Raw genomic sequence first — 24,663 nt, forward strand, 5'->3', positions numbered from 1 at the left:
CGTCACGCGCGAGGGGAGTGTAAACAGGAAGCGGCGGCCCGAGAGCGGGGGTCGGCAATGGCCGCCGCCACGGGCCGCGACCCGCCGGGGCCGGCCGAGGACGAGGCGCCGGGAGCGGCAGCGGCCGCAGGAAGAGAAGGAGGAGGAGGAGGAGAAGAGGGCGAGGGGCGAGCGCGGGGCGGCGCGGAGGCCGGCGGCTGCTACCTGGCGCTGTGCGCGCGGCCCGTGCACTTCGAGAAGGCGAACCCCGTGAACTGCGTGTTCTTCGACGAGGCCAACAAGCAGGTGGGGGCGGCGGGGCCCTCCCGCCCGGCCGCGGCTGCGGGCCCGTGGGCCCGGCCCGGCCCGCTGCTGCTCGCCCGCTTGCCTTTGCTTCCCTGCCCGGCTTTGCTTCCCCGCCGTCCCTCGGCCGCCGGCATGAGCCCGGTTGTTTCCCTTCAGGACCTGTCATCGTGCTAGAGGCGGTAGAATTTTTATTTTTTATTTTTTTTTTCCTTTGCCGATATATTAGGTTGGATTTCACCTGCCTTACTCTCACTGCTGTAAGGTCTTTCTGGAATTCATCGGAGTCAGCACTTTTCCTTTCTGTTCCAAGTGTCCCCGCCTGACTTGCAAACTTTGTCACTTTGCTCTTAGCTTAATTTCCCTGAATTTTTCACACCCCTTTCAATTCCTGAAATTCAATATATTCATAAAAAAAGAATAATTACTGCTTTCCTTGTGGCATAGACCCAAGTGGCCGTTTCTTGGCTTTAGTGCTTTTAAGCAGGCTCTCCATAATATCCGTGTGGGCTCCTGAGAGCTCAGCTCGGTACAGCTAAAAGATCCATAGGCTGTTGTGAGGCTTATACAGATGTGGATACATTCCTGTCTAATTCATGTAGCTGTTCTTTGACGTCGGCATTCGTGGAGTCAAAACCTTCGAGCTTTCTTCCCCATGTAGCTGGCAGGCATTGCCCCATGTGTGGACGTGATCAGTGGTGTGTTTGGAGAGGGAGCAATATTTCTGGGGTGTGTTTCTTGCTGTTGCACTCTGTTCAGAATGATTACAGAATCATTTAGGTTGGAAAAGGCCTCTGAGATCATCGAGTCCAACCTTTCACTGAACACTGTCTTGTCAGCTAGACCATGGCACTGAGTGCCACATCCAGTCTTTCCTTAAACAGCTCCAGGCGTGGTAACTCCACCACCTCCCTGGGCAGAATATTCCTGTATCTAATCAACCTTTCAGGGGAGAAATTCTTCCTAATGTCCAACCTAATCCTTCCCCAGTACAGCTTAAGGTGATGTCTTCTGCTTCTGTCGCTGGTTGCCAGGAGAAGAGGCCAGCCCCCACCCAGCTGCAGCCTTTTTCAGGGAGTTGTAGGGAGCAATAAAGTCATCCCTGAGCCTCCTTTTCCCCAGGCTAAACAAACCCAGCTCCCACAGCCACTCCTTATAGGACTTGTGCTCCAGACCCTTCCCCAGCTCTGTTGCCCTTCCCTGGACATGCTCCAGCACCTCAGTGTCCTTCCTGAATGGAGAGGCCTGGAACTGGACACAGCACTTGAGGTGTGGCCTCACCATTGCAGAGTACAGAGGGACAGTCACTGCCCTGGTCCTGCTGGCCACACTATTGCTGATCCAGGCCAGAATGCCATTGGTTTCTTGGCCTGGGCACACGCTGGCTCTTGTTCAGCTGCTGTCATCCAGCATCTCCAGGTCCTTTTCCACTGGGCCACTTTCCAGATATTTCTTCTTATAAGCCATTATCTTTGAGGGCCACTTGAAATACCCTATCAGGAGATACTGTATCATAGTGTGGATGTGATATAACTACAGAGAAACTGGTGGTTGAGAGCTCACTTGAGAGATTCATATTTTCCAGTGTAAATTTATTTCTCTGTGTTTTCTTGTTATCTAAAATAGTTGGAATTCCAGTGTGTCTCTGAATCACTTGTAACCAGCATTTCAATGACAGTTTCCCATGTGAGAGATGTGTCCCTGCAGTCTTCTCATCTTGCAGAGATGAAGAGAGTGTTGCCTTCTTTTTCTATCTCCATAATACTAAAAGTAGTTAAACTAAGTATTTATCATTCTAGTAAGACTGTGGACTTGCTTGCAATTTATAATCTCGATATGTTATATTTCCTGCCTGAGCATAGCAGACTGGCAGCATGCCTGATATTACAGAAAAATGTCCCTGTCACCCTGAGCCCTGATCCATGTGCCAATAAGGCATTTCCCTGACTTTCCCTGACTTTCTTTTTCCAAGCTAGGTAAAGTTTGTAAGAGCATGACTCTTCTTTTTTTTTTTTTTTTGGGGGGTTTTTTCTTTTTTTGGTTATCTTATTCCAGCTCAATACGTGTCATATCTCTAGCAGGTTTTGCACACTTATACGTGAAGCTGGGCTAAAGGAATTCTCACTTGCTAGGGCATGTTGGCTGAAACTCCTTAGGTAAAATCTATTGAAAATCTCTATGAAAATCTACTAATACCAATCTATTCTATTTAATAACATGTTTTGATAGGATCAGGCATTGAGTTACATCTCTTCCCAGTCCCCAAGCTTAGGTCCTTTTTGTTTTAAACAATGCTCTGATGTCTTAGATACTTTTACTGGTACATGACTTAGGAAAATATAAAAGAAACAAGGCCAAGATAAAAGTTTCTGAAGATTTTTACTGATTTAACTTGCCTAGTAGTTCAGAATATGCCTTCAAGACTGTTGCAGTACCATGTAATCTGACAACTCAAAGTAAACTTGGAATTCCAGATTGTCTCAGTGTGAATTGTCAGATCTGCAGAAGAAAAAAAATTGTGTGTAGTAAAAAAAATTAAAAGGTGTGGCTTATAGAAGAGGAAGAAGGTGAAGGTTATGACTTTGAAAGAGTTAAATATATGTTCAAAACTTTTCTTGTAGGTTTTTGCTGTTCGATCTGGTGGAGCTACAGGAGTTGTTGTTAAAGGTTTGGAGGATAGAAATCCTATTTCTTTCAGGTAAGACACCTTTATCTTGGTGCAAGATAAAGTGCAATGATGCAGTCTTCAAATTGTGTGGTGGTTGGTCCTGATCCACTGTAATTCAGGCATAAAACTGACAAGTAATTGTGAGCATATTTCAGCGTGTTCTTAGATATAATCTTGCAATTAAGGGGTGTGCTTTTCCCTCCCTATGGTCTCTGGGGGGGGAAAAGTAATTAGGCTGTGACTTCTTTTTTTTAAACAACAGTCTTTTGTTATGCTCACATGCTATACATGTGAGAGAGTGATTCCTACAGCAGCAATGACATATCCAAGGATACAGTTTAGCAAGTGATGTCTGTGATTCAAGCACAATGTCCAAACCTAGATGTAGGTTTCTCATGTTCTGTTCCTCGTTTCATCTGAATTGGCTTCTTCTGTGTCTTCCATTTCTTGTGAAAACAGTTGTGCAGAATTTGACAACAGTAAACTATTTTATATATGTCTCTGTTAAGAGTGATGCCTCTTTGTACTCTGCTGTGCATGTGTAAGGAAGTATTCCTTTATTCCATATCAATCCAAATACAGATGAAGCAATTTGTAATCGAGATGTATTTACTGTGATCTCTCGGATATTGCACAGGGCCTGTCCTGAAAGTTGCTGAGTTTGTTTTACTTTTTTATTTGATTACACTTACCAATCCTGAGGGAGCTGAAAATACTTAGTAGACTTCATAGTGTTCCACCATTTTCATACTTCACTGTCTCTCTCTTTGGACTTAATAACATGCCAGAGGAACTATGTACCTTACTCATGCTGATGCTTGTTTGGTAGAAATACTTTTAAAATTTATTTTAGTGGTGTGAAAACAGCCTCACTCTCCTTTCTACATCAGAAGTTCTTCCAGTGGCTGTGTCCTAGTGGGAAAGCAAGAAGGCTTGTGTCAACTAGCAGTAGTTCTGGAAGTAACAGAGCAGATTGCAGGATGCTGGTGTCTCAGCACTGAGGATGCGGGTTTGGAGAGTCTCACAAGTCTTCCAGTTCCACATCACAGGCCAACAGAGCTGTGTATTTGCAGTGATTTCAGGTGCTGATTTGTGTGAGCTTAGCCATGATTCTGCAGTTGATGTGTTCAGGAGCTGCCATTTTCTGTCAGTCTGGGTCTTGAATATATTAGTCAGGCAAGAGTAATACTCTGTATTCGCGAGCATTTGCATTACACTTTTTTATCTCTGTCATTGTCTTTTTTTAGGGTATATTCTTTAAGAAACTATTTTAGATTATATTTCCATAACTTCTGTTTCTTTTTGTATAGGATGGAGGACAAAGGAGAAGTGAAGTGCATCAAATTTTCCTTGGGGAACAAGATCCTGGCTGTGCAGAGAACTTTGAAAAGTGTGGTAAGAACCCTGCGCCCTGCAGCTAGGGAATTGGAGCTGGAAATCCTCTACTTCCAGAGTAAAATTCTTTGAGACAAAATGTTCAAGAAGTCTGTTGGCTAACAACAGCTGTAGTGAAAATTCTTCCATCGTCCCGAGAGGCTGGTCAGGCAGCGTTGTTGTCTTGCTAGTATCATCATTTAGACAAAAAATGTAAGGGGGAACCAACTCTGGCAAGGGTGAGGTGGAACAGAAGTTGTTCTTCTCCATATAAATTGCACCTAAGACAATTTGATAAACTAATATCTATTCTTTGCTATCTATGTATGTATCTTGTCTGTGCTTTGTAATTGTTAATCCACTTAATGGGTGTTTTTGCAGGATTTTTTGAATTTTATTCCAGATAGCCCTCAGCTAGAATACACACAGGAATGTAAGGTGAGTTAAATGTCCCAGGGTTATATGCTTGAGTGAAACTGATGTTAGTTATGCTGGTGACTGCAAGAGAACTAACTGAGGTACCTTTCAAAACACTAACATCAAGGAAATGAGAGATGTAAGCACTGCTGTCTATTGAAATTGAGTGAACAAACAGATATTAACAATACCAGAAAAAACTTCCTGTCTTGTGAATGTAATTGTTTCCTAGAGGGATCAGAAATGCTGTGAGGGCAGCAAATGTCGAAGTTTGGTAAGGAGAAGAGACAAAGTGCTGATGATACAGAAACAATGGACAGTGATTATATTTGTGCCAGATATGTTAATGTGGATGTTCTTTCCTAATGTCACTAATCAGTAGTAGTAAGCTATTACTAGTTTTCATATTATGTTTGCTATTTTTTAAATAATCTTTCTAATTTTAGATGATTATTTACCAGAAACAAGTACCATTGTAATTGCTTGACATTTTCCAACTTTTAACTAAAACAAATTTTTGGGTAATAGAACACTAAAGTAAATTTTTATACATCTGATTTATACAGATCCTTTTATCCCTGTAGTCTTTAAAGCTGAAACACTGTCTGCTTCATTGTTTAAAATTATGAGTTTAAGTAAACCATTCTAGCAAAACCTTTATGGTGATGAAACTTCTGAGCATAATAGGAGTAGATTCTGAGTGAAGTCATGGCAAATTTTTCCATTTAGTTTTTGGTTTCTCTCAACGTCTCTTCCTGCTCTTCATGTCAGGAATTGGTTGAATTGGCAGTAGAATTTGAAGCAGAGGAACTTAATTTTATCTAGGGTGAAAATAAAATTTGATTTTATAATAAACTTCCAAATCTTACATGCTGCCAAAAATCTGGCTCATATAGTAATTGTGTTCATGTGTAGTTTGGGAATGCTTTATAAAAGCAACTGATGCATACTGGGTGTCTGGTTGGCCAAAAGTATTAATTCCAGAGATTGGATACCTAAATTGCCTTTGGTCTTGTGCTCTTCATTTAGAAATATTAGCTTACCTGAATAGTTAATTTTTCCAAGTAAAAGACTGTTTGTTTGCTTGTTTATTAAAAGACAAAGAATGCCAATATTCTAGGATTCTGCTGGACGAGTTCTACAGAAATTGTCTTCATCACAGATCAAGGAATTGAATTCTACCAGGTAATACAAATAACTCCCATAGGACATGCTTAGAGATGTGAAAATGTAAATTTGTAACAGCATATTTGAATTCTTTTCTTGTCTCTGTAACTGAGAAAGTGTACTGCTAAAAAAACAATTTCTGCTATTTGGTTTGCAGACTACAATTTAAATTTTTTTAAGAATACATTTTTAGGGCAGGGCAAATTTATCATTTACAGATTTTAAGACCTTGTATAAAGAAGCACTCAACTAAGCCTTGGGAACTCTAGATTAAGAGATGCTCTTGGCTTGTATGGAAATGAGTATTTAAATCTAATGTGAAATATCCCTTCACACAAAACAAATCAGCATTGGGGAAGATATGTAAATGCTTAAAAAGTGGCAAAGAACTATATAATCGACCAGCTAGTACTCTTCTGCAACTTGCAGCTTTCTCCTTTGTTGACCTCATTGAGTTCCTTTATGTAACATGTAATTTCCTTTGCATGTGTTTTTTAAAGATGTCTGATGAATAAAAAACTCCTTCTAACATTCATGATGAGGGATATTTAAACACTTCCTAAAAAAAAAAAGTTGTGCACTTCCCACTAGTTTCAGTCCTGGAGCTAAGACACAATGTTTCTCTTAATTACTGTTACTAATAACTAGTACTAAAGAAAGTAACTGAAAATGCAGCATTATTTCATGCTGATTGAGTGTATATATTTAGCACCTGAAAGGATTATGAATGTCAACCCTGCAGGTAAAAGGACTAAATGAAATAAGTGTCTTTTTAAAGAGAGGATATTTAAGCCCTTGAAATGAAGAGAATTGATTAATATACTTGTCAAAATATAAAAGATTAAGGAGGCTGGGGAGTGAAGGCAGAAAGAATATTGTAAGGAGAACTTTTTAATAAGACTTCACTAGTTGTATCAAGCAAGGTGTTTTCTCCACTGTGCACAGAACTTATACCCAGATCTGGATGGGTGGGAAAACACAGCACCTTTAGGCTCATTAGTACTTGATGTGTATTCTTTCCTTAGCTACAATAAAGTGGGGCCTCAGCTGCAATTGTCAGGTTTCTGATTTTTAATTCTAGCACAGTAAACATCTTTACACTTATCTAGCTTAACATTCCTAGCTCCTGTGCATTAATTACCATTTGAGCTGTTGGAATCCTGGTGGTAATATAATGCTAATATTCTGTGTTTCCAGGTATTGCCAGAGAAACGAAGTTTAAAGCTTCTGAAGAATCAGAGTATTAATGTCAATTGGTACATGTATTGTCCAGAGAGCTCTGTTATCCTCCTTTCAACCACTGTCCTTGGCAATGTCCTGCAGCCATTCTATTTCAAGGTAAAGGGATATGTTCCAAACTTGTCATTTTCATTTTTTCCTAAACTGCTTCTTCATCCAAATATTCTATTACTTGAATTTCTTCCAAAAGGTGCATGTGTTCACATCCTTATATGACAATAAGCAAATCTATAAGGTAGCTCCTAAGTGATGGCTTAAAATTATTCTTTCTTACATGCTCTTTGGAAAGATGTGTGTCCAGACAAGGCTGGACAGTTGATCTTGAGAAAGGATAGAAAAAATTGGTGGTGACTAAATATTTTACAACTTAAATGTCTTTAAAGAATTTTTTCACTTAAATAGGTATTTATGTAATATGAGCATTTGCTGTCTGCAGTATGATAAAGAAAAAATAAGGGCCTTTCTCTTGTGATTATAATTATAACCTCCCAGATATGATTGGATGAAAAAGATAAAGAAAAAAGGTAGCACTTAAGAAACAACTGTTGTCCCAAGCCAAAGGGGACTTTGTCTACAGTAGTTTTTTTCTTTTGGTGTTCTTCATTGGGGGTAACACTTATTGTTACTGGGAAAATATTTTTCTTTTTGTCTTGGAAAAAGTGTGTTGTGAAAATCAGAATCTGTTTTTACTTAATGATGCAGTCAGGTGATTTTAAAAATTAGGAAAAGAACTACTGTCAATGGATCAGGAAGATTTCTGTGGCAGTTTAAGGGAAGAGATTAAAAAGCATCTTATTCACATGAGTTTCCTGGTTTGTGTTAATCTTGTGTAGGGTCTGTACTGCATCCTGAAATGATGTTCCCTTAGGTGGCTGGGAGGAACCTACTAGCCTTTCACAGTTTTCTTTTTAACAGCTTAGGTTATGGTTCCCCCTCCTTCACATTTTGTGTCAAGTTGTAGGTTGAAGCTAAATAATTTTTATCTTGTGTTCAGAAGGTCATATTTAAAGATCTCCTGAGAAAGGTCCTGTACTAAAGTAATACTTGAAAATAGAGATCTAGCAAAGGAAATAGTTCTGTAGTACTCACACTTCACACTCAAGAATTAATCAGTAAGAATAGGAAGTTAATTTCAGTAGAAGCTTTGGAAACTGTGAGAACTTGATTAAATATAAATTCCATGGAAAAGAGGAAGAGGAGAGCGGAAGCCTTGGGCAGGAGAAGGGATGTGCTCTAAGCAGAAAACAGGAACTAAAGGAGACTATGACTGGTAGGAGGTAGTGATATTTTCTCCTTCCCAGGAAGCAATTATTTAGGAGTTGGAGCATATACTTTTCTGGAAGAGGGAAAGTAAGTTAAGAGAACTGCTGTTTGAGATCTCCAGACCAGTTGTACTTGGGATTTGCATACAGATTTGTCTTGACTGAATTAAAATAGAAATATTTTTGTAGCTGAAGTAATAAAATCAAGACGATAAATCTTCTGCAGTTACAGAAGTGTGCGTTAAGAATCAGTTGGGGTTTATTTTAGGAAAGCAAGCACAAAACCCTTTCATTTAGACTATGACCGCCCTTTGCCTCGTGGGGGCGCTGGTGATGCAGCTTTTGGGCAAAGGCGGCTCATCCCTTTCTGGTTCCGGTCGTGACAGTTCTTGTTTTGCCGTTTAACAGAGCGGGACCATGTCAAAACTATCAAAATTTGAAATTGAGTTGCCTGCAGCACCCAAGTCATCCAAGCTCAGCCTTTCTGAAAGAGATATTGCTATGGCTACAATGTATGTATCTCACAAATCAGGTCTTTCTTGGGAAGGTAGGGTGGATTGGGAATGCTGGAAGAAGGGAGGGACATTACAGTGATTGCACTTGTTTCTTGTTTTAGCAGTGCTGTTGCTTTAAAGCACCTCAGTTACTGCCTTGAACAAAGCATTTAAACAACCCTCTTGGGGTAAGGTGGGGAGGGGAAGCAAATGGAGCAGTCTTACATGACATTGTTCTGGATTACCACAGAAGTTTGGGGAATGTTTCATTTCTTAGTTGATATTTTGGTAGAGGAATCATTCACAGATGCCAAACTTGATAAATCACAATGCATGCCCTATACTTATATTGCAAGTAGTGTTAATCTTTCACTTTTAATTAAATTATTACCTGACTTAGAGTCAAACATTTTATCCCAGAAGAAGGGATGAGATTACCTAAAAGACTGGTAGAGCTCTTAATTGAAAATAATGCTTTAATCCTGTTGTCTTGTTAGATACGGGCAGCTTTACATTCTGTATTTGAGGCATCACTCAAGGACTTCCAACAGTACAGGAGCAGAAGTAGTGCTCTATCACTTACCCAGGTAAGAGCAGAATGAAGAACGTTAGTGGCAGTTCACATCTGTGTCAGTGTTGTGGTTTAACCCCAAGTGGCAACTAAGTACAGCCAGCTGCTCCCCCAAACCCCTGCTGGGAGGGGCAGGAAAACCAGAAAATGGTAAAACTCATAGGTTGAGATAAAACCAGTTTAATAAGTGAAATAAGGTGAAAAGTAATAGTAGTAGGAATGAAAAGCACACGTAGGGAATAAAACCCATGAAAAGCAAGTGACAGTAGCAATTACCACCCAGCCTGTCCCAAGCACTGATCTGTGCCTCCTTGCCAACTTCCCCCACTTTATATACCAAGCATGATGCCCTAGGATATGGACTATCCCTTTGGCCAGTTCAGGTATGCTGTCCTGGCCCTGCTCCCTCCCAGCTTCTTGCACACCTGCTCGCTGGCAGAGCATGGGAAACCAAGAAGTCCTTGACTTAGAGGAAGCACTGTTGAGCAACAACTAAAACATCAGGGTCTTATCAGTGTTATTCTCATACTAAATCAAAAATACAGCACTCTGCCAGTTCCTAGGAAGAAAATAAACGGAGTTCCAGCAAAACTAGGACAAAAAGACATCTTATATAGGCTTGTTGACCAGTTCTCATTTCTCTTTGTTTCCATAGAGAGGGCTCCTGTAAGAAGACACATATTTTAAAGCTGAACAGAACTGGGAAGTTTGCACTGAATGTAGTGGATAACTTGGTGGTAGTACATCATCAGGATACTGAGGTCTGATTTATTTATATTGTGTTGTGCCATAACTTTGAGAAGTTAAGGGCAGGTTTTAATAACTTAATAATTTAATTCGGAAATTATTTTTCTTTGGGCTTAGCTTGGCCAAAACCCAGAGTATTTGCAGGAACAATACCAGAACACTGTAAGAGATTCAAATTTATCCTTTTATCCTGATGGGCTAACATAATCTGGGCTGCTGGTAATGCCTGCTTTTTTCTTCCACTGTTTTTGCTTCTTATGTTGTCAGTTTCTTATGATGCTTTGCTGCTGCACTGTGTAGGCTTTTAAGGCATTATACAAAGGGGTACAGTTAAATTAGATACTAAATTATCAATCCTGGGAATCTTATCGTATCACAAACATTTGAATGATAATGTTTCTGTGACACAAACTTACGCTCCTTTAGTCTGAAGGCCTGGCTCCCTAAAAACTGGTATGAGCACAAACCTTCTTGTACCTGGCAGCACAGGTAAACTTCTTGTCTGTAGTCCCAGCAGCAAGGCTTGGTCAGTGGTTAAGCTAAAGTGATACTCTGCTCTTAACTTGGGAAAAGACTCGGACTTCTTGTATTATCTTCTCTTCAAGAACTTCAAGCACTGGGGCACCTCCTTAGTTGCCCCACCTCCTGTTACCTCCTTAGGAGGATTAGTTGATGTTTCATGTATATTTCATGTTAATTCTACACATTAGCATTTAACCCAGAGCACTTCCTCCCTGGTGTTTTGGTCAAGCTATAAACATGACTATAGAGACCCAGAAAACATTACTCACTTTGCCTTTGGGAGACACCAGTAATTGGAGTTTCATTGGCACTGAAAGCAAAGCTGCTTTCCCTGGTGGTCCATACTGGGTTAGAAGTGTTAGTGACTTGAGTTGAACAAGACTGAATGGTACAAGTGTGAGGATATCAGAGGAAGATAGATAGACAATTTTCCTCAATGTTTCTAGCATCCTTAACTATGCAGTGTCAAAGTCATGTGTTGTGCAAGACAGACTGAGAGAGACTTTTTTCTAGGGCACATAGTGATAGTTCTAGGGGCAGTGGTTTTAGACCAAAGGGAGATAGACTGAGATGGAATGCAAGTGATGCAGCTTTTTACAGTGGGGGTGGTGAGACCCTGGAAAAGGATGCCCCATTGCTGAAAGGGTTCAGTGCCAGGTTGAATGGGGCCTTGAGCAGCCTGATCAGTGAAAAATGTCCTCTCTGCACCCCCCAGTACATCCCTTCCAACCCCAACCACTCTGATTCCAACTGAGAATACTAGATGGAAATGTGTAAAGCAGACCGAGTGCATGTAAATGGGTGGTGATTCACATCCGTCAATACTAACTTCCTCTTTTTAATTGCAGACTTCAGTTATATTTGACATCAAGCTAAAAGGAGACTTTGATGGGTCCACAACCATCCATCAGTTTGTCCTTCCACCTCGATCAATACAACCCTATCAAATACCTGTAGCAGGTAGAACCACTATATAATGAATAACCTAACACTTAGCAAGAGTACTTAAATGTAACAGCTCACATACAGGAGTGCTTCAGGTTTCTAACACTTCAGTTATACATATTTAAGAGGGTGAGGAAGGAAGAAGGTAAGAAGCAATTGAGCAGAAGTTGGTGTTCCAAATGTGTGCCAACTACAGAAGAGTTGCTGTTTAAGGTGCACGTTTCCTATAGTACTTTGCTTTTACACTTGAAAAGTGTTGGGTGCGGGGAGTTTTTTGGCCATTGCTCTCAAAGCTTGTGGGTGCTCAAAAGCACTTCATGCTTTTCTGGCCTAAGTCAGGACTGTGTGACTTATGAAGTTAGAGGCTGAAAGACAATACAAGCTCAAAATCAAGTTTGGGATCAGTTTAAAAGTAATGCTGCAATCAGTGTTAGGACTCCAATGCTTAGATTCTTCTTGGATTACCTTTCTGTTCTCCAGGTAGTTACAGGTAGTTACCCTCAAGCTGGGAGTATAGAAATAGCCTGAGCATAGTTTCACTAGCAGGTGATAGAGCAGTGAGGTTTTCTTTGTGGAAGAGAAAGATGCTTCTATACAAAAAGATTGCACATTAAAAGCTCTAACATCTGATAGCAAGTATGATAAATCTGCAGATGGAGATTTGTATTAAAGGTTAGGATCAGAATGTACAAACCACTCTTCCTTTTAAAGAGTATACATTTAAATACAGCAAATGGAATCTGTGTATTTAGAATTACAGTACTGGAGCTGGAATATTTCTACATACATTATTTCACTTGGCTGAAAAACAAAACAATCATGTTTTGAAGGATTTGTTTGCCTTCTCAGTGTCAGATTTTTTGTGTACATCCATGACAATCTGGCTACACAGAGAAATGGATCTTTCTTTTTGACTACATGCTAGAGTGTTGCATTCCATACTTACCTTTTCAGCATAAAATACTTGGCTACACAGAGGAATGGATCTTTCTTTTTGACTACGTGCTAGAGTGTTGCATTCCATACTTACCTTTTCAGCATAAAATACTTGAGTTACTACTGTTCTTCACCTGGTATGTTCTTTTTTCTGCAGGCCCAGCTTCTGTCACAAGTCAGGCTCCTGTTCTATGTAAACTCTGTATCCTTTAAATCCTCTCAAAAAGTAAGAACTTCATTCTATGTATGAAGCAGGGAAGAAGGTAGCATTTTTTACCTTGGCTCCTTACCAGAGCAGTTTCAGCTGATTATGCACATGTACTTCAAGACAAAATATGCTTCATAATGGCCTCATGCTTTCAGAGAGTTGTAAATACTGAAGTCTAGTATAATACCACATTTCCTGATTATTTGAGACATGTGTATGAAATTATTGAATAGGTACACCATAAAATTGAAGATATCATTCCAAGAGCATGGTTCAAAACCTCAGAAATAGAAGTGACAGTAAATAAAAGTATGTTAATAGGATCTGCTTCTCTGTAGTAATGTAAATTCAAGAGAAACAGTTTAGCATCAATATTAATATAGGTGTGAAAACCTTAACATTTAGATTCTTCTTCCTGGATTGTCTTTCAACCTGATATTATCATCAGTGCAAGTGAAGGTAAGTGGTGAGCTCTTGGACTCTACAATATTCAATATCAGAATGGCTGGTTTACACTTGCAGTGCACAAAGCAGCTTAAAACTGAAGGGACTTATTAGATACATCTGCTGAGTTGATTGCTCTTGGTAGTATTAACTAGAGGATTATCTATCTCTACTACAAGTTTTCAAGGGTAATGCTGCTCTAAAATATGGGCTTAGAGAAACAAATAAACATCTCAATGTGTTTTCATTTAAGGGTGGAAAAGTTGTATGTCTAGGCCATACTGTACAAGATAATTCACTTTGTTTACTCCTTCAAATCAAGGTTACCTCTGGAGTCTTCAGGTGAAACTTGAACCTGTAGTTAACCTCTTGCTAGATAAAGGAAAACTAATGGATTTCCTTCTCCAAAGAAAAGAATGCAAAATGGTTATCCTGTCTGTATGCTCTCAAAGTAAGTTCAAGTGTGTTTTCTCTATCTTGAAAGTACATACTGCTTATTCATAAATACTCACCCAAGTTAGCTTAGCTGTTCTTAGATATGAGATATCACCTCTGAAGCTGCCTTGGTCCTTCGGATGTCATTTGCCTTAACTACCCTCAGTCACTATTCTGAAGGAATTTAACAGCATGAAAAATTCAACTTTCCCCCCACTTCAACTCAAATACACCTGACATGATTGGAAATATTTCTTAAAAGTTAAAAATTAGATGGAGAATAGAGATCACCTTTTGAAAAAGGCAGCATTTAGGTGTCTGGTTATTTCTCCTCATAGTTCTTTCTTTTTATCTTTTCAGTGCTCAGTGAGCCAGAGAGAGGATCACTGTCTGTGATTGCAACTGTTTTTGACAAACTGAATCATGAATATAAGAAGTACTTGGAAGCTGAGCAAAGCTATACGATGGTAAACAATGTTAGCTATAGCAGCTTACAGGACTATGCTGTTTGCTTTTCAGGTGGCATCAAGGTGAAGGCATGCTCCTTTCTGCTTAGGAAGTTTGGGCTTACCCCAAAAGGTCCTGACTGCTTCAGTCTCACAAGTAAAAGTCTGCGGTGGAAAATACACTGAGACCCCCTCTTGACACTTGTGTGCAGGTGCTGCATAGCCCATCTCCAGAGTGATGGGTTAACATACCCCAGTGCTTGAAAGCAGAGAAAAGGTAGAAGCTGAAAAAGCAACTGTGAATCAATAACTACTGCCCTGGTTTCCAAAGCACTGATTTCGCTGCACACTGTATCATGGTGTAAACAGGCAGTCCCGATACAGCTCAGTTACTTCCCTTTAAGTAACAAATTCAAGCAACTAACTCAGAGTACAGTCACATACTCAAAACTCTTCTAAGCCTGAGGGCCCATGTCAGTGTAGTTAAGATTCGTCTCCTGGCTTTGAGGTATGTGAGAGCAGCTGTATTTATATAAATTTAAAAAGCAATTTTAAATTCAATAAGAAATCCTTATTGAACAAAATGCATTTAATATAATGTGACCACAGATATGAATTTCCTTGTTAACACAAACTTATAGTTGTTTTTTGAGACAGAAAACAGTCTGTACAGCTAAGACTGACTTGGAACTGTACTACACTACAGGTTTCTTTTTAAAAGACCTTTTTTTCCTCCTAGGTGGTAGAAACAGGCCTGAGTAGAAGTAACCCACTCCTGAAACGTCCTGTCCGCACTCAAGCAGTTATTGACCAGTCTGATATGTACACACATGTTTTATCTGTTTTTACAGAGAAGAAGGTAAGTTAATTTTAAGGGCTCATGAAACAAATTTAAGGGATAATTTGGCAGCAGTCTCAGGTCAGCCAACTTAACTTGACAGCTTGAAATTGGCTGCAGGAAGCTTGGTCAGGATTAACATATTTTGATGCCTATTTTTATGGGGTTATTAACAGAGAAGCCATGCAATTTCCACCTAACACTTTCTTTGTCCAGGAAGCACCTCACAAGTTCACTATAGCTGTCTTGATGGAATACATTCGCTCTCTCAACCAGTTCCAGATTGCAGTTCAGGTAAATCATTTATGTGCTAAGTACATTGCCCCACTCCATGAAATGTTAGTCCAGTCTTAGTCTCGTGTGTAAATTCTATACAATATTGACTTGTAGATTGTAAAAACACATACAGAGACCTGCCTTTGATTGTCTTCTTCCTACATTCACAGCACTACTTGTATGAGCTGGTCATCAAAACCCTTGTTCAGCACAACTTGTTCTACATGCTGCATCAGTTTCTGCAGTACCATGTGCTCAGTGACTCAAAGCCCTTGGTATGTAAGCAAGTAGCTCCAATAAGCTAGTGAGGGAAGGGAGAAGTCTTCCGAATTTTAAGGTTATTTCTACTTTTCCCCTAGGCTTGTCTCTTACTGTCCCTGGAAAGCATTTACCCTCCTGCACATCAGCTCTCTCTGGACATGTTAAAAGTAAGCATTTCTGACTCCAGTACCTCCATGTCACATGTGGGTTAGACTGGTCAAACAGCTTCCCTGACCAGGCTTGAAGTCAGTAAGTAGCATCAATTATTTGCATGCATTAGAAGCATTGTCTTACAGCTGTGATTGACTTCACAGAGACTTTCCACAGCAAATGATGAAATAGTGGAAGTTCTGTTGTCCAAACACCAAGTTTTGGCTGCCTTGAGATTCATCAGGGGTATTGGAGGACATGACAGCATTTCAGCCCGCAAATTCCTCGATGCGGCGAAACAAGCAGAGGATGAGATGCTTTTCTACACCATATTCCGATTCTTTGAACAAAGAAACCAGCGGTTACGAGGAAACCCCAGCTTCACACCAGGTAAGCAAGAAGCAGTTTGACCAGGATGATCAGTTGTGCAATCCAGTTGAGCCTGTATTAGATGATAAAACTCTTGGCACAGTTTAGCCTATATTTTCTACTCACCTTTAAGCATAGTTCCAAATTAACTTGTCTTACTCCTTTGTCTACTGCACCTAGGAGTAAAGAGGCTGAACTAAACATAAACTTGCAGGTGAACCTGTTTGACTTGCAGTTGTTCTCACTGCTTAGGTTAGCAGAGCCATTATATCCAATTAGTATTTTCTCCTGAAGTCAGCAACCAGGTTGGGAAACCTTTTGAGTTTAATTGTCTATTTCCACTAATTACAAAAATTCAAGGCCTGTTTTATGCTACAGTTCTTTCTTTAAAAGCCAAGCCAAATTGCTTGCACCAGCAACACGTTTGTAATCACCAGACATTCTGTAGGAGCAGAATCCCACCCCACACTCTTGCATCTTGACAGTAAAGGGCTCTCATGCTGTGAATCTGCTGGTTAGATCCGTGAACTAGATCAAACAAACATCTGCATCACCTCATGAATACCAGTCACAGGACTGGAAATACCTCAGTATTCCAATGCTTTCTGTTTGTTCAACTCTGGTACTTACACACATTAAAGATAAGAATTAGTACCAATAAATGAAGATAAGTGAAACTACACAATCTTGGTTCTTGGTTTGTAAGTTGTAAAGTGAACATGGAACTTTTGTCTCCTGTAGGTGAGCACTGTGAAGAACATGTCACCTTCTTCAAACAAGTTTTTGGAGAACAAGCTCTCATGAAACCCACAACATTCTGAAAGACTCTTCAACTGAAATGTATAAACTTAATTTATTGCATTTAAGTAGATTTTTGAACTACAAAATTGCTATTTTATAATAAAGTATATACAAGACATTTTGGCAAATAGTACTAAAAATATTACAACGTGTGATGGCTTCCCCCTAAAAATAGAGACAAAAATTGCATTGACCTGCATTTAAAATTAGTGTCAGTGGTTTAGCAGTCCATTCTCATACACATCACCTCAATTTCATTGACAAAATGCTATTCAACTTACTACAGCTGGTTTAGGTTTCTGAAGGAAAAAGATGCAACCTCTTGAAAACAGAAGTGTTTTAGTAATCTTATTAACACATCTAGTTTTATAATACTGTTACTTGAGCCACACTTAGCATTTCCTGAGTTTAAAGCTATGTCCAAAGCTGCAGCTGGTATCTTCTAGTTGAATCTGTGCAGGAGTCAAGTCTGTGGTGGTTACAGTGTGATAGTCATAGAACACTGCTGCGCTTCAGTTCTTAGGAGTTGGGCCTAAGCCACAGTTCAGGCAGTCCACTGAACACGGTTAAAAACTAGAAGTAGAGGAGTCTCTCCCGTTCTGTACCTCTGGTCCTCTCTTGTGCAGCACGAGTTTTAGCTTTATTTACTGATGGGCCTGAGGGAGAGAACACAGTTATCCAAAGGCTCCACGGTTCAGGTGATCAGTCATCAGGAAGCATGCATGATCTTACTCACTAGGGCCAGCTTAAGTCAGCAACGTGCTTCAGCTCAGCTGTTCATAGCTGACAGCCCCAACAAAGGCAGTGGGAGATGAATCCCCATCAGTCTTAAGCCCTTTAAAGGTAGACTTAAACTGAGCCTTACTTAAGGACTACTCTATAGACATGCATTACCAAATTCAAGAGGACAGTGCTTGGACCATCCTCACTGAAAGGCAAGGTGGTTTCTGCAAATGCAGGAACAGCGACCCACAGGAGGTTTGTTGCTTCCACCCACCATCCTGTCCCCGGGTTGAAACACGCTAGTCATGCTGCTGTCTGGGACAGCAGGCACCTTCGCAAAGCACAGCAAAGTGCAGCCACGTGGGCCAGGCAGTGCTTGCTTCAGTTCAGCAAGCCCACAACAGTGAGCCTGCAGTGCCACCAGTCAGCCTCTGCTTTCCAAAGGACAGGCCACTTAGATGAGAGAGGCACATTCCAGTGATGCTTTTCATCTCTGCAACCCTTTTGTGTCATGGAAAGTCCACAGACAGCTATTTTTGTTTGAAGTGTGGTATAGAGCAGACTGTCACATCTTACCTATGTAACTAAGCAGAACTGGAAGAAATATCAGTCCATGTGTTGCTCCCAGCACAACCATAGCTAGATACATCCTGAAGTAGAATATCTTGAAGATTTGAGATTTGGAAAAAGCCAATACTACAATTCCTCCAAATTTGGTCAGCGTGATACCACTGAATACCTGGCAATAAAAACAGTATTTAAGTGATAACTAGGAATTTAGGTAATCCATTTCCTTCAAGTATTTAGCGTTTGGTAACATTTCTGTGTGACCTAAGTCTCCTGTATGCATTATACCTCCTGCCCTGCCAGTCTAGGACCAAATCAAGATGCACTCAAGAGTTCATCTTTTTGGTCCCACAGGAAAGGCTCAGTATAATTAAAAATCCACTCTGATCTATGCAGCCACCTAATTAATTTTTGCTTCAGGCAGATACAAGTGGAAACCATTACTTAATTTAACTCACATTCCAGTTAAGTTCTGTACCTGGGTGTGGTACACACATCACAAGAACTTTCCATTCCAACCCCATACAGCTCACTTAGTCTAAGACAAGTGACATGAGAATACTGCCTAAACACCGAGTCCTGCTTGTTCTCTACAAGCTCCAACTGCATCCCATATTCACAACCACCTTTCCTAGTCACCTCTGACTATCTGGAAGATAAATACTTGACTTTTAATGGGACAATTTGAGGTTTATCCAAACTACTAGTTCAGCTAAAGCATTTAGCTCTCTTCTACTATTAGGTAGTAGTAGCATCAGATTAAAAGTGATTCTTCATCACCCCTATTACTAGTAGAAGCCTGTGTTGACCTTAAGAGCTTTAAGCATTTCAAAAAGAAAAAGCAAGGCCATCTTTATGACTTAAGACTGTCACCTACAGTATTTCTTAAAATAGTAAGGCTGTTACTTGGCTACTCATTTTCCCCTCCCCACCCAGCAGATACTCACCGAGCTGCCCATGTGAGACAGAGCTTCTTCCGCACGCTCCACTCTACTGCCCTTGGTACTGATGGTGAACGCTCTTGTCACATGACTGCAGAATTCCACAGCGATTCCACAGCTCTGGAGAGTGAAAGGAAACATGTGAAAACTTCAGTTAGATGAGCACTTGGCTGGCAAGGTCTCTACTCAGAATTCTAGATGGGCTAGAAAGATTCCTAGCAGCTGTCATCAGTCCACAGAGTTAAAGTACCATGGGAAATGACAAAACTTAGTGTCGCTTCCCAGAGGCTGTTCCAGGTGTTTGCCACACAGGTAAAACACTGTGTGGTGTTTTACCACCAGTCATTACTAACAGACAATCAAACAGGAAGTGGAACATGAGGTTCTTTCAGAGGTCAAATTTCCTGAGGTTGAAGCAAGCTGGCTTTGATGCAGTGCACGTAGTGAACATTAAACATTAGAATCAGTTTACAACGATTAGCTGCAATAACATTGCTTTAGAATAACACTGAATATACATCCTGATTTGATACCTGATTTGTTACAGCACTAACTGAACGCTTGGCTAATCTTAGCCTTATCTAGTAGAGAGACTTGCTTGAACATACATCTAATTGTAACATGGGCCAACAGTTTACACTAACCCTCAGACCTGCCACGAACCTCTCGAGAAGACAGTAAGCCAGAGCAACCTACAGCTGCTTGCTGGAGCTAGTTCTGGAGTGCTTCACCAAGGCTGTCTGCCCAGATTATTTCATCCACTGATGTGGGAACAATACTGGTGCTAGCACATCCCAGATCTACTCTGTAGAACATAAATACAGCAGACAAACCTATGCATCTTCCCCTTCAGCATGAGCACCCGAGTGTTGACGTGGAGCAGCACCTAGCCTAGACAGCAGCAATGCAGCTGTTGCTGCAAAACAAGAGTGACCTCCACCAGATGCAGTATAGCTTCAGTTCAACTGCTGCATCTTATTAGTACTAGGACTAGTCATCAGAATCAACTTATTTTCTCTTCTGCTAGATGTGTTAGGGTAGTTCCACTACTGTTCAAAGGCCTGTCAAAGTTTAGCAGCAGAATACTGCCCAGTATCACAAGTATATATGTAGCACACAGAACTATTCAAAACTTGGAAACAGAAGCAAAGAGAGGTCATGTTGACTTACCATAACAAGATTTACTAATGAAACTGCATTCAAGCTGATGCCCCAGAGCCACATCACTCCAAACATGTTGACAATTATCATAGCAATAGTTATTGAAACCACAACAGCAGCCCATACTTCAAAACCAAGAAGCACAGTTGTCACCAGAAATATTGATCCCAAAGAGATGCAGAGGTTAAAGATAGCATCGTGCACAATTGTCAAGTATTGTTCATAGAAGACATAAAACACACTGTAGAAAAAAAGAGAGGTTGTCATTAGCCATCTTCCCTTTTATATGCTAATATTAGATTAGCTTCTGTGCTAAGGTTAAAGTAGTTCCCCCATGCCCCACAGAAGTCACCAAGAGAAAGTGGCTTCCTTGTTTCAGTGGAATGTCATGTAACAGCCGGCATTCTGTAGGAGTTAACTCCTCACTAACACTGCAAATAAAGATCATGGTCCCGAAGCCAGTGTAATTCCCATAGTACAATATAAGCAGCTGCAGCAGATACCAGAATGTAGGTGCTCAGATCCACTGTGATATCTACAGGAGCTACTGCAGATGGACCATAAGTACAGCTAGGATTCTTTGAGGCAGAGATCAGTACGTACAGATACCAACTCCAACTCAATCTTAGTGTGGTACTCCTATACTTGACATTTTCTGCTGCATTTGCTTTACATTTAAATAACTTATCTGAAGTCAATACATTCACATCACAGCTTGCAATTACTCATGTCAACATATCTGCTTATGTTTGAACTATTAAACCCTACTATGAAAGCCAGGAAATGCCCCCAAATGGAGTCATATCTACCTTTGTAGTGAAGGATTTAAATTAGTTATCAATGACAGCAGAAAGAGGCCAGTGCTATGGATACAAATTATATCTTCCCAGTTTTACTAGAAATCCCCATGTCTCTGCATTACCTTCTGTTAGACAAAACTCAGGTTTCTAATATGTCTTTAGCCAGCACATTTTCTGCAGTGCTCAAGTATTTGTCACCAAGGCAAGAAAGATCTAACCATACCTGTAAGGAAACACTCTGTAGTTCTTCTCTTTGATGCCCATAGTTTCAGTAATATTGTCTGCTATAATCCGAGCTTTCCTCATAGCATCAATAAAATCAGATGATGTTTTCAGTACAGTATGGTAAGTCATAAAATAAGTGGCTCCAACCTCAGTTTTGTTGTTTATAAAGTTGACAGCAGAGTTATATGCAGCATGTCCTCTATAAAAACAGGTACGTATCAGAAGTCAGCACTATTCAAATTTATTAGCTTTTATAACAAATAATATTATGGAATCATAGAATGGTTTGAGTTGGAAGGGAGCATAAGATCATCTATCTAGTTCCACCTCTGCCATGAGCAGGAACACCTTCCACTAGACTATGGCTGCTCACATCCCATCCCATCCCACCTCGTTGTGAACACTTCCAGGGATGGGGCAAAGCTTCTCTGGGCAATCTGTTCCAGTGCCTCACCACCCTCAGAGTAAAGAATTTCTTCCTAACATCTAATCTAAATCCACCCTCTTTCATTTTAAAGCCATGCCTCCTTGTTTATCCCCCTTGCAAAAAGTCCCTCTCCAGCTCTCTTGTAGGTGCCCTTTAGAGGGCTAATAGCTGGTAGTTGTTTCTAGCAGTTTCTAAAACTATGAAAGCTTCAGAGCACAATACATTTCAAGACTGCACAGGATATTCTGGAACAGATTGACCATAGATATTGTCTCTCTTTGTACAGGGGAAAGCTGCTGTTCCATTTAGTTGATGATGCATTTGGTTTTTTTCAGAAAATAGTACAGAACTGGTGAGATGTCAATGTTTGTATGGCTTTTAGGAGGACATTAGATATCTAATCTCCAGACAAAACCCAGAACAAATATCTTTGACACATTGGTCTAAGCAGGGTCTATAGAATAAGGCTCTTACCCTTTGCCACATTTAGGATTAGGGTTGTCTGATAGGAACATTGGCAAAAAGGTCATGAAGTCTTCACCCTGTGGTCTCTGCTTGCCTTCTTGAGTCAGTGGTCGACAACGAGTGCAGGATGGATCGCTGACTGAAGAAATCCAGGAAGAAGGTCATCTACAGGGTCAAGTATTCTTTTTCCTAACACTAGTAACTTCTGACTTGCATTACTACAGGATGCAATTCCATAAAAAGCATTTTTACTGATGAACTAACTGATCCATCTGAAATTCCATATAACATTTGTAGTCCTTAATTTGATTTATTGCTACCAAGGCAAGGACTGTCAGAAAACTCTTACTTGTGCATTTGTCTCCATTAGATCTGATGAGAACTACACCCAGCTGAAGGACCTTAACAAAAGCAGAGCACCAAGTTTTGTGCTCTAAGACAGCCAAGAGAAGGATCAGAATTTTTACAGCAAGTTACATTGGCTGTCTAGGTAGGCTGTTTTCAGTCTGCAGCATTCCAGTAGAATATTTAAGCTCTCTCAAACAGCAGTTCAAATAAATTAAGAGGACAACTCAAGAGGTCCCCACTTACAGTAAGAAAAGGTATTTACTTGACTCATACCATGAGAAAATGTTTTGGCTGTGAAACTTATAAACCAAGCTAATTCACTAGCAACAAGATGGATGCCAATACCTGAAGCATTGCAAAACTGGCCAGTGGTATTGTAGACTCTGCAACACGACGACTGTGGCTTCACCCAGTCAAAGTAGTCATCAATCCAGGATGACGGGGCATAGCCTATCCTTGTGCTAATGAAAATAACACAGCATATCCATCATCAGTAATTTTATGTTTAATTCCAAAACATATCACTTGATCTCTCCAGTGCCAAATTATGTCATGTCAACTTATTCTTGTCAAATCTACTCAGCTCTTCATATAGTCCCATGCTCCAGTACCCCATCCAAGAGCCATAATGCTCAGGTAGCTCAGAACACTGTAGCTAGAAAACAACAGGAGCCTTTTCACTGCATCCTGTCCTGCTGCCAAGCTCAGCTTTCCCTTCTCCTGCCCTCCCTGATCCCTGTCCTATTCCACACCCTGTTGTCTCAGCTTTCAAGCAAAACTCCTCCTTCAGTTCGGCTGAAATGAACTACAGTGGAAGGAATTGCAAAAAAACTTCCTTGAGTTGTTACCTGCAGATAAAATTCCTGCTTAGTCTCCCTAGGCTAGCCTACTTTATTCACCAGGTTTAGAAGCTGAGCATGCAGCCATATTCTAAAACCCTGCTAAGAGGTTTCCACAAGTTTTTCTTACTACCATTCCAAGATTCCTTGAAGGATCAAGCCCCTTTTCCAAACCCAAGTACATCAATGTATCCCATCAGTGCAGACAGGTTTTATCCTCACTCTTGTACAAGACTATCACAGCTGCTCCCAACCCCCTTCCCTCCCAAACCCACAATTTAAGCAAATAAAATAGAATGTCAGTTTACGACCAGCAGCTGAGCCTGAACTAAATCAGGAGGACACACTGCTCAGATAGATCCTTTCCATGCAATTATGCAGAGACAAGCATGAAAGACTTACTAGCTACCAATTTCTGCAGCATTGAAGACTTGCTGGACAAGTGAATCATTATTACATCCCGTTCCACCACACACCATGTTCTGCCCTTCCAAAGAGGTGTAGTTGTGTCCTTCTTCTAGGACAAAGTAGACAGGGGGACCCGCATGCAGGTACTTGCTGATGTGGCTGAAGTAATCTATTACATAGGAGTCCTTCAAGGGAAAGTTTTGAGTTACTATTATGGAATGTTGTGGTAGCACAACAAGGTATCAAGGTTTCAATCCAGCCACAAACTGCTGAACAGTGACATGATCACAAGACTTACATCTGGCATTGAGAGAGACTGATCCAGTCCAATCTCTACATTGTGCATAACTGCTGCACTGAATGACAGGATACCCACAAACACTGCTATCTGCAAAAAAAGCAAATCCATGGAAGTGAGAACTGCACAGAAACAATAGGCGATAGGAGTCATTTATTAAGCTAATAGGAACCATGCAAAGAGGCTCTAGTTATGCTAAATATGCTACCCAGGCTTAATACAGCAATGGTAGTACAACATAGCTACTCAGGGGTCCCTTTGGAACTGCAAGGAAACTGGTTCTTAGAAATCATCAGTGAAGGTTACAAACACCTTCTGTAAATAAGCATGGTAATCTTAAACTGAATCACAGATTCATCAACAACGCTCTGGATAAATGCAGTGTAGAAGCCAATACATGCTGGGTTTTTTACATAGGCTAGAGTAATTTGATTGACTGCAATGCAACTTTTAAATCCGGGCTTTAGACAATCCACAATCAAGCCTCTATTTACTGAAATACTTTTGCAGTTACAAAAGCTTATTTCTATTCTTATGCTGAGAACAAAAAAACTAGAAGCTTCATTCACTGTATTGAAGATTTTTCTTCCCTATTTAGGCCTTCAGGCT

The 24,663-nt window shown here is 40.5% G+C and overlaps 2 protein-coding genes across 3 annotated transcripts in view; one reads left to right on the forward strand and one right to left on the reverse strand.

Moving 5' to 3' along the window:
* On the forward strand, nt 1–16,970 carry RMC1 (regulator of MON1-CCZ1). 2 transcript variants are annotated; one of them, XM_041399323.1, is made up of 20 exons: nt 1–285; nt 2,904–2,980; nt 4,261–4,345; nt 4,706–4,762; nt 5,840–5,926; nt 7,106–7,246; nt 8,818–8,921; nt 9,401–9,490; nt 10,130–10,235; nt 11,592–11,703; nt 12,782–12,826; nt 13,238–13,291; nt 13,599–13,727; nt 14,072–14,178; nt 14,897–15,016; nt 15,212–15,289; nt 15,442–15,546; nt 15,631–15,699; nt 15,847–16,072; nt 16,793–16,970. In XM_041399323.1, exons 1-20 carry the CDS (start codon nt 58–60, stop codon nt 16,870–16,872), a joined length of 2,100 nt encoding a protein of 699 aa, XP_041255257.1. In that variant the 5' UTR covers nt 1–57; the 3' UTR covers nt 16,873–16,970. The 2 variants fall into 2 exon arrangements, with proteins under 2 accessions (XP_041255257.1, XP_041255258.1); XM_041399324.1 differs by lacking the exons at nt 1–285; nt 2,904–2,980; nt 4,261–4,345 and having other exon boundaries at nt 4,714–4,762; nt 5,862–5,926.
* NPC1 (NPC intracellular cholesterol transporter 1) overlaps nt 16,886–24,663 on the reverse strand; it is a 27,234-nt gene continuing 19,456 nt past the window's right edge. The window contains exons 17-25 of the mRNA XM_041399322.1: nt 24,055–24,144; nt 23,751–23,941; nt 22,855–22,970; nt 22,171–22,300; nt 21,268–21,468; nt 20,254–20,485; nt 19,090–19,203; nt 18,152–18,314; nt 16,886–17,508 (exon numbers count right to left, since the gene is read on the reverse strand). Coding sequence (XP_041255256.1) covers nt 17,426–17,508; nt 18,152–18,314; nt 19,090–19,203; nt 20,254–20,485; nt 21,268–21,468; nt 22,171–22,300; nt 22,855–22,970; nt 23,751–23,941; nt 24,055–24,144 — 1,320 coding nt within the window. The 3' untranslated portion in view covers nt 16,886–17,425. The remainder of the gene's footprint in view (nt 17,509–18,151; nt 18,315–19,089; nt 19,204–20,253; nt 20,486–21,267; nt 21,469–22,170; nt 22,301–22,854; nt 22,971–23,750; nt 23,942–24,054; nt 24,145–24,663) is intronic.

Source organism: Onychostruthus taczanowskii, unplaced genomic scaffold (assembly GCF_017590055.1).
Source record: "Onychostruthus taczanowskii isolate IOZ18803 unplaced genomic scaffold, ASM1759005v1 scaffold16, whole genome shotgun sequence".
NCBI lineage: Eukaryota > Metazoa > Chordata > Aves > Passeriformes > Passeridae > Onychostruthus > Onychostruthus taczanowskii.

What these genes read in the sequence shown, in the direction of transcription:
- RMC1 (XM_041399323.1), top strand. Translation starts at nt 58, where the DNA reads ATGGCCGCCGCCACGGGCCGCGACCCGCCGGGGCCGGCCGAGGACGAG. An exon ending in CCTGTCTGTATGCTCTCAAA is followed by an intron (nt 13,728 to 14,071) that starts GTAAGTTCAAGT and finishes TTATCTTTTCAG; the next exon opens with TGCTCAGTGAGCCAGAGAGA. An exon ending in AGTTCCAGATTGCAGTTCAG is followed by an intron (nt 15,290 to 15,441) that starts GTAAATCATTTA and finishes CTACATTCACAG; the next exon opens with CACTACTTGTATGAGCTGGT.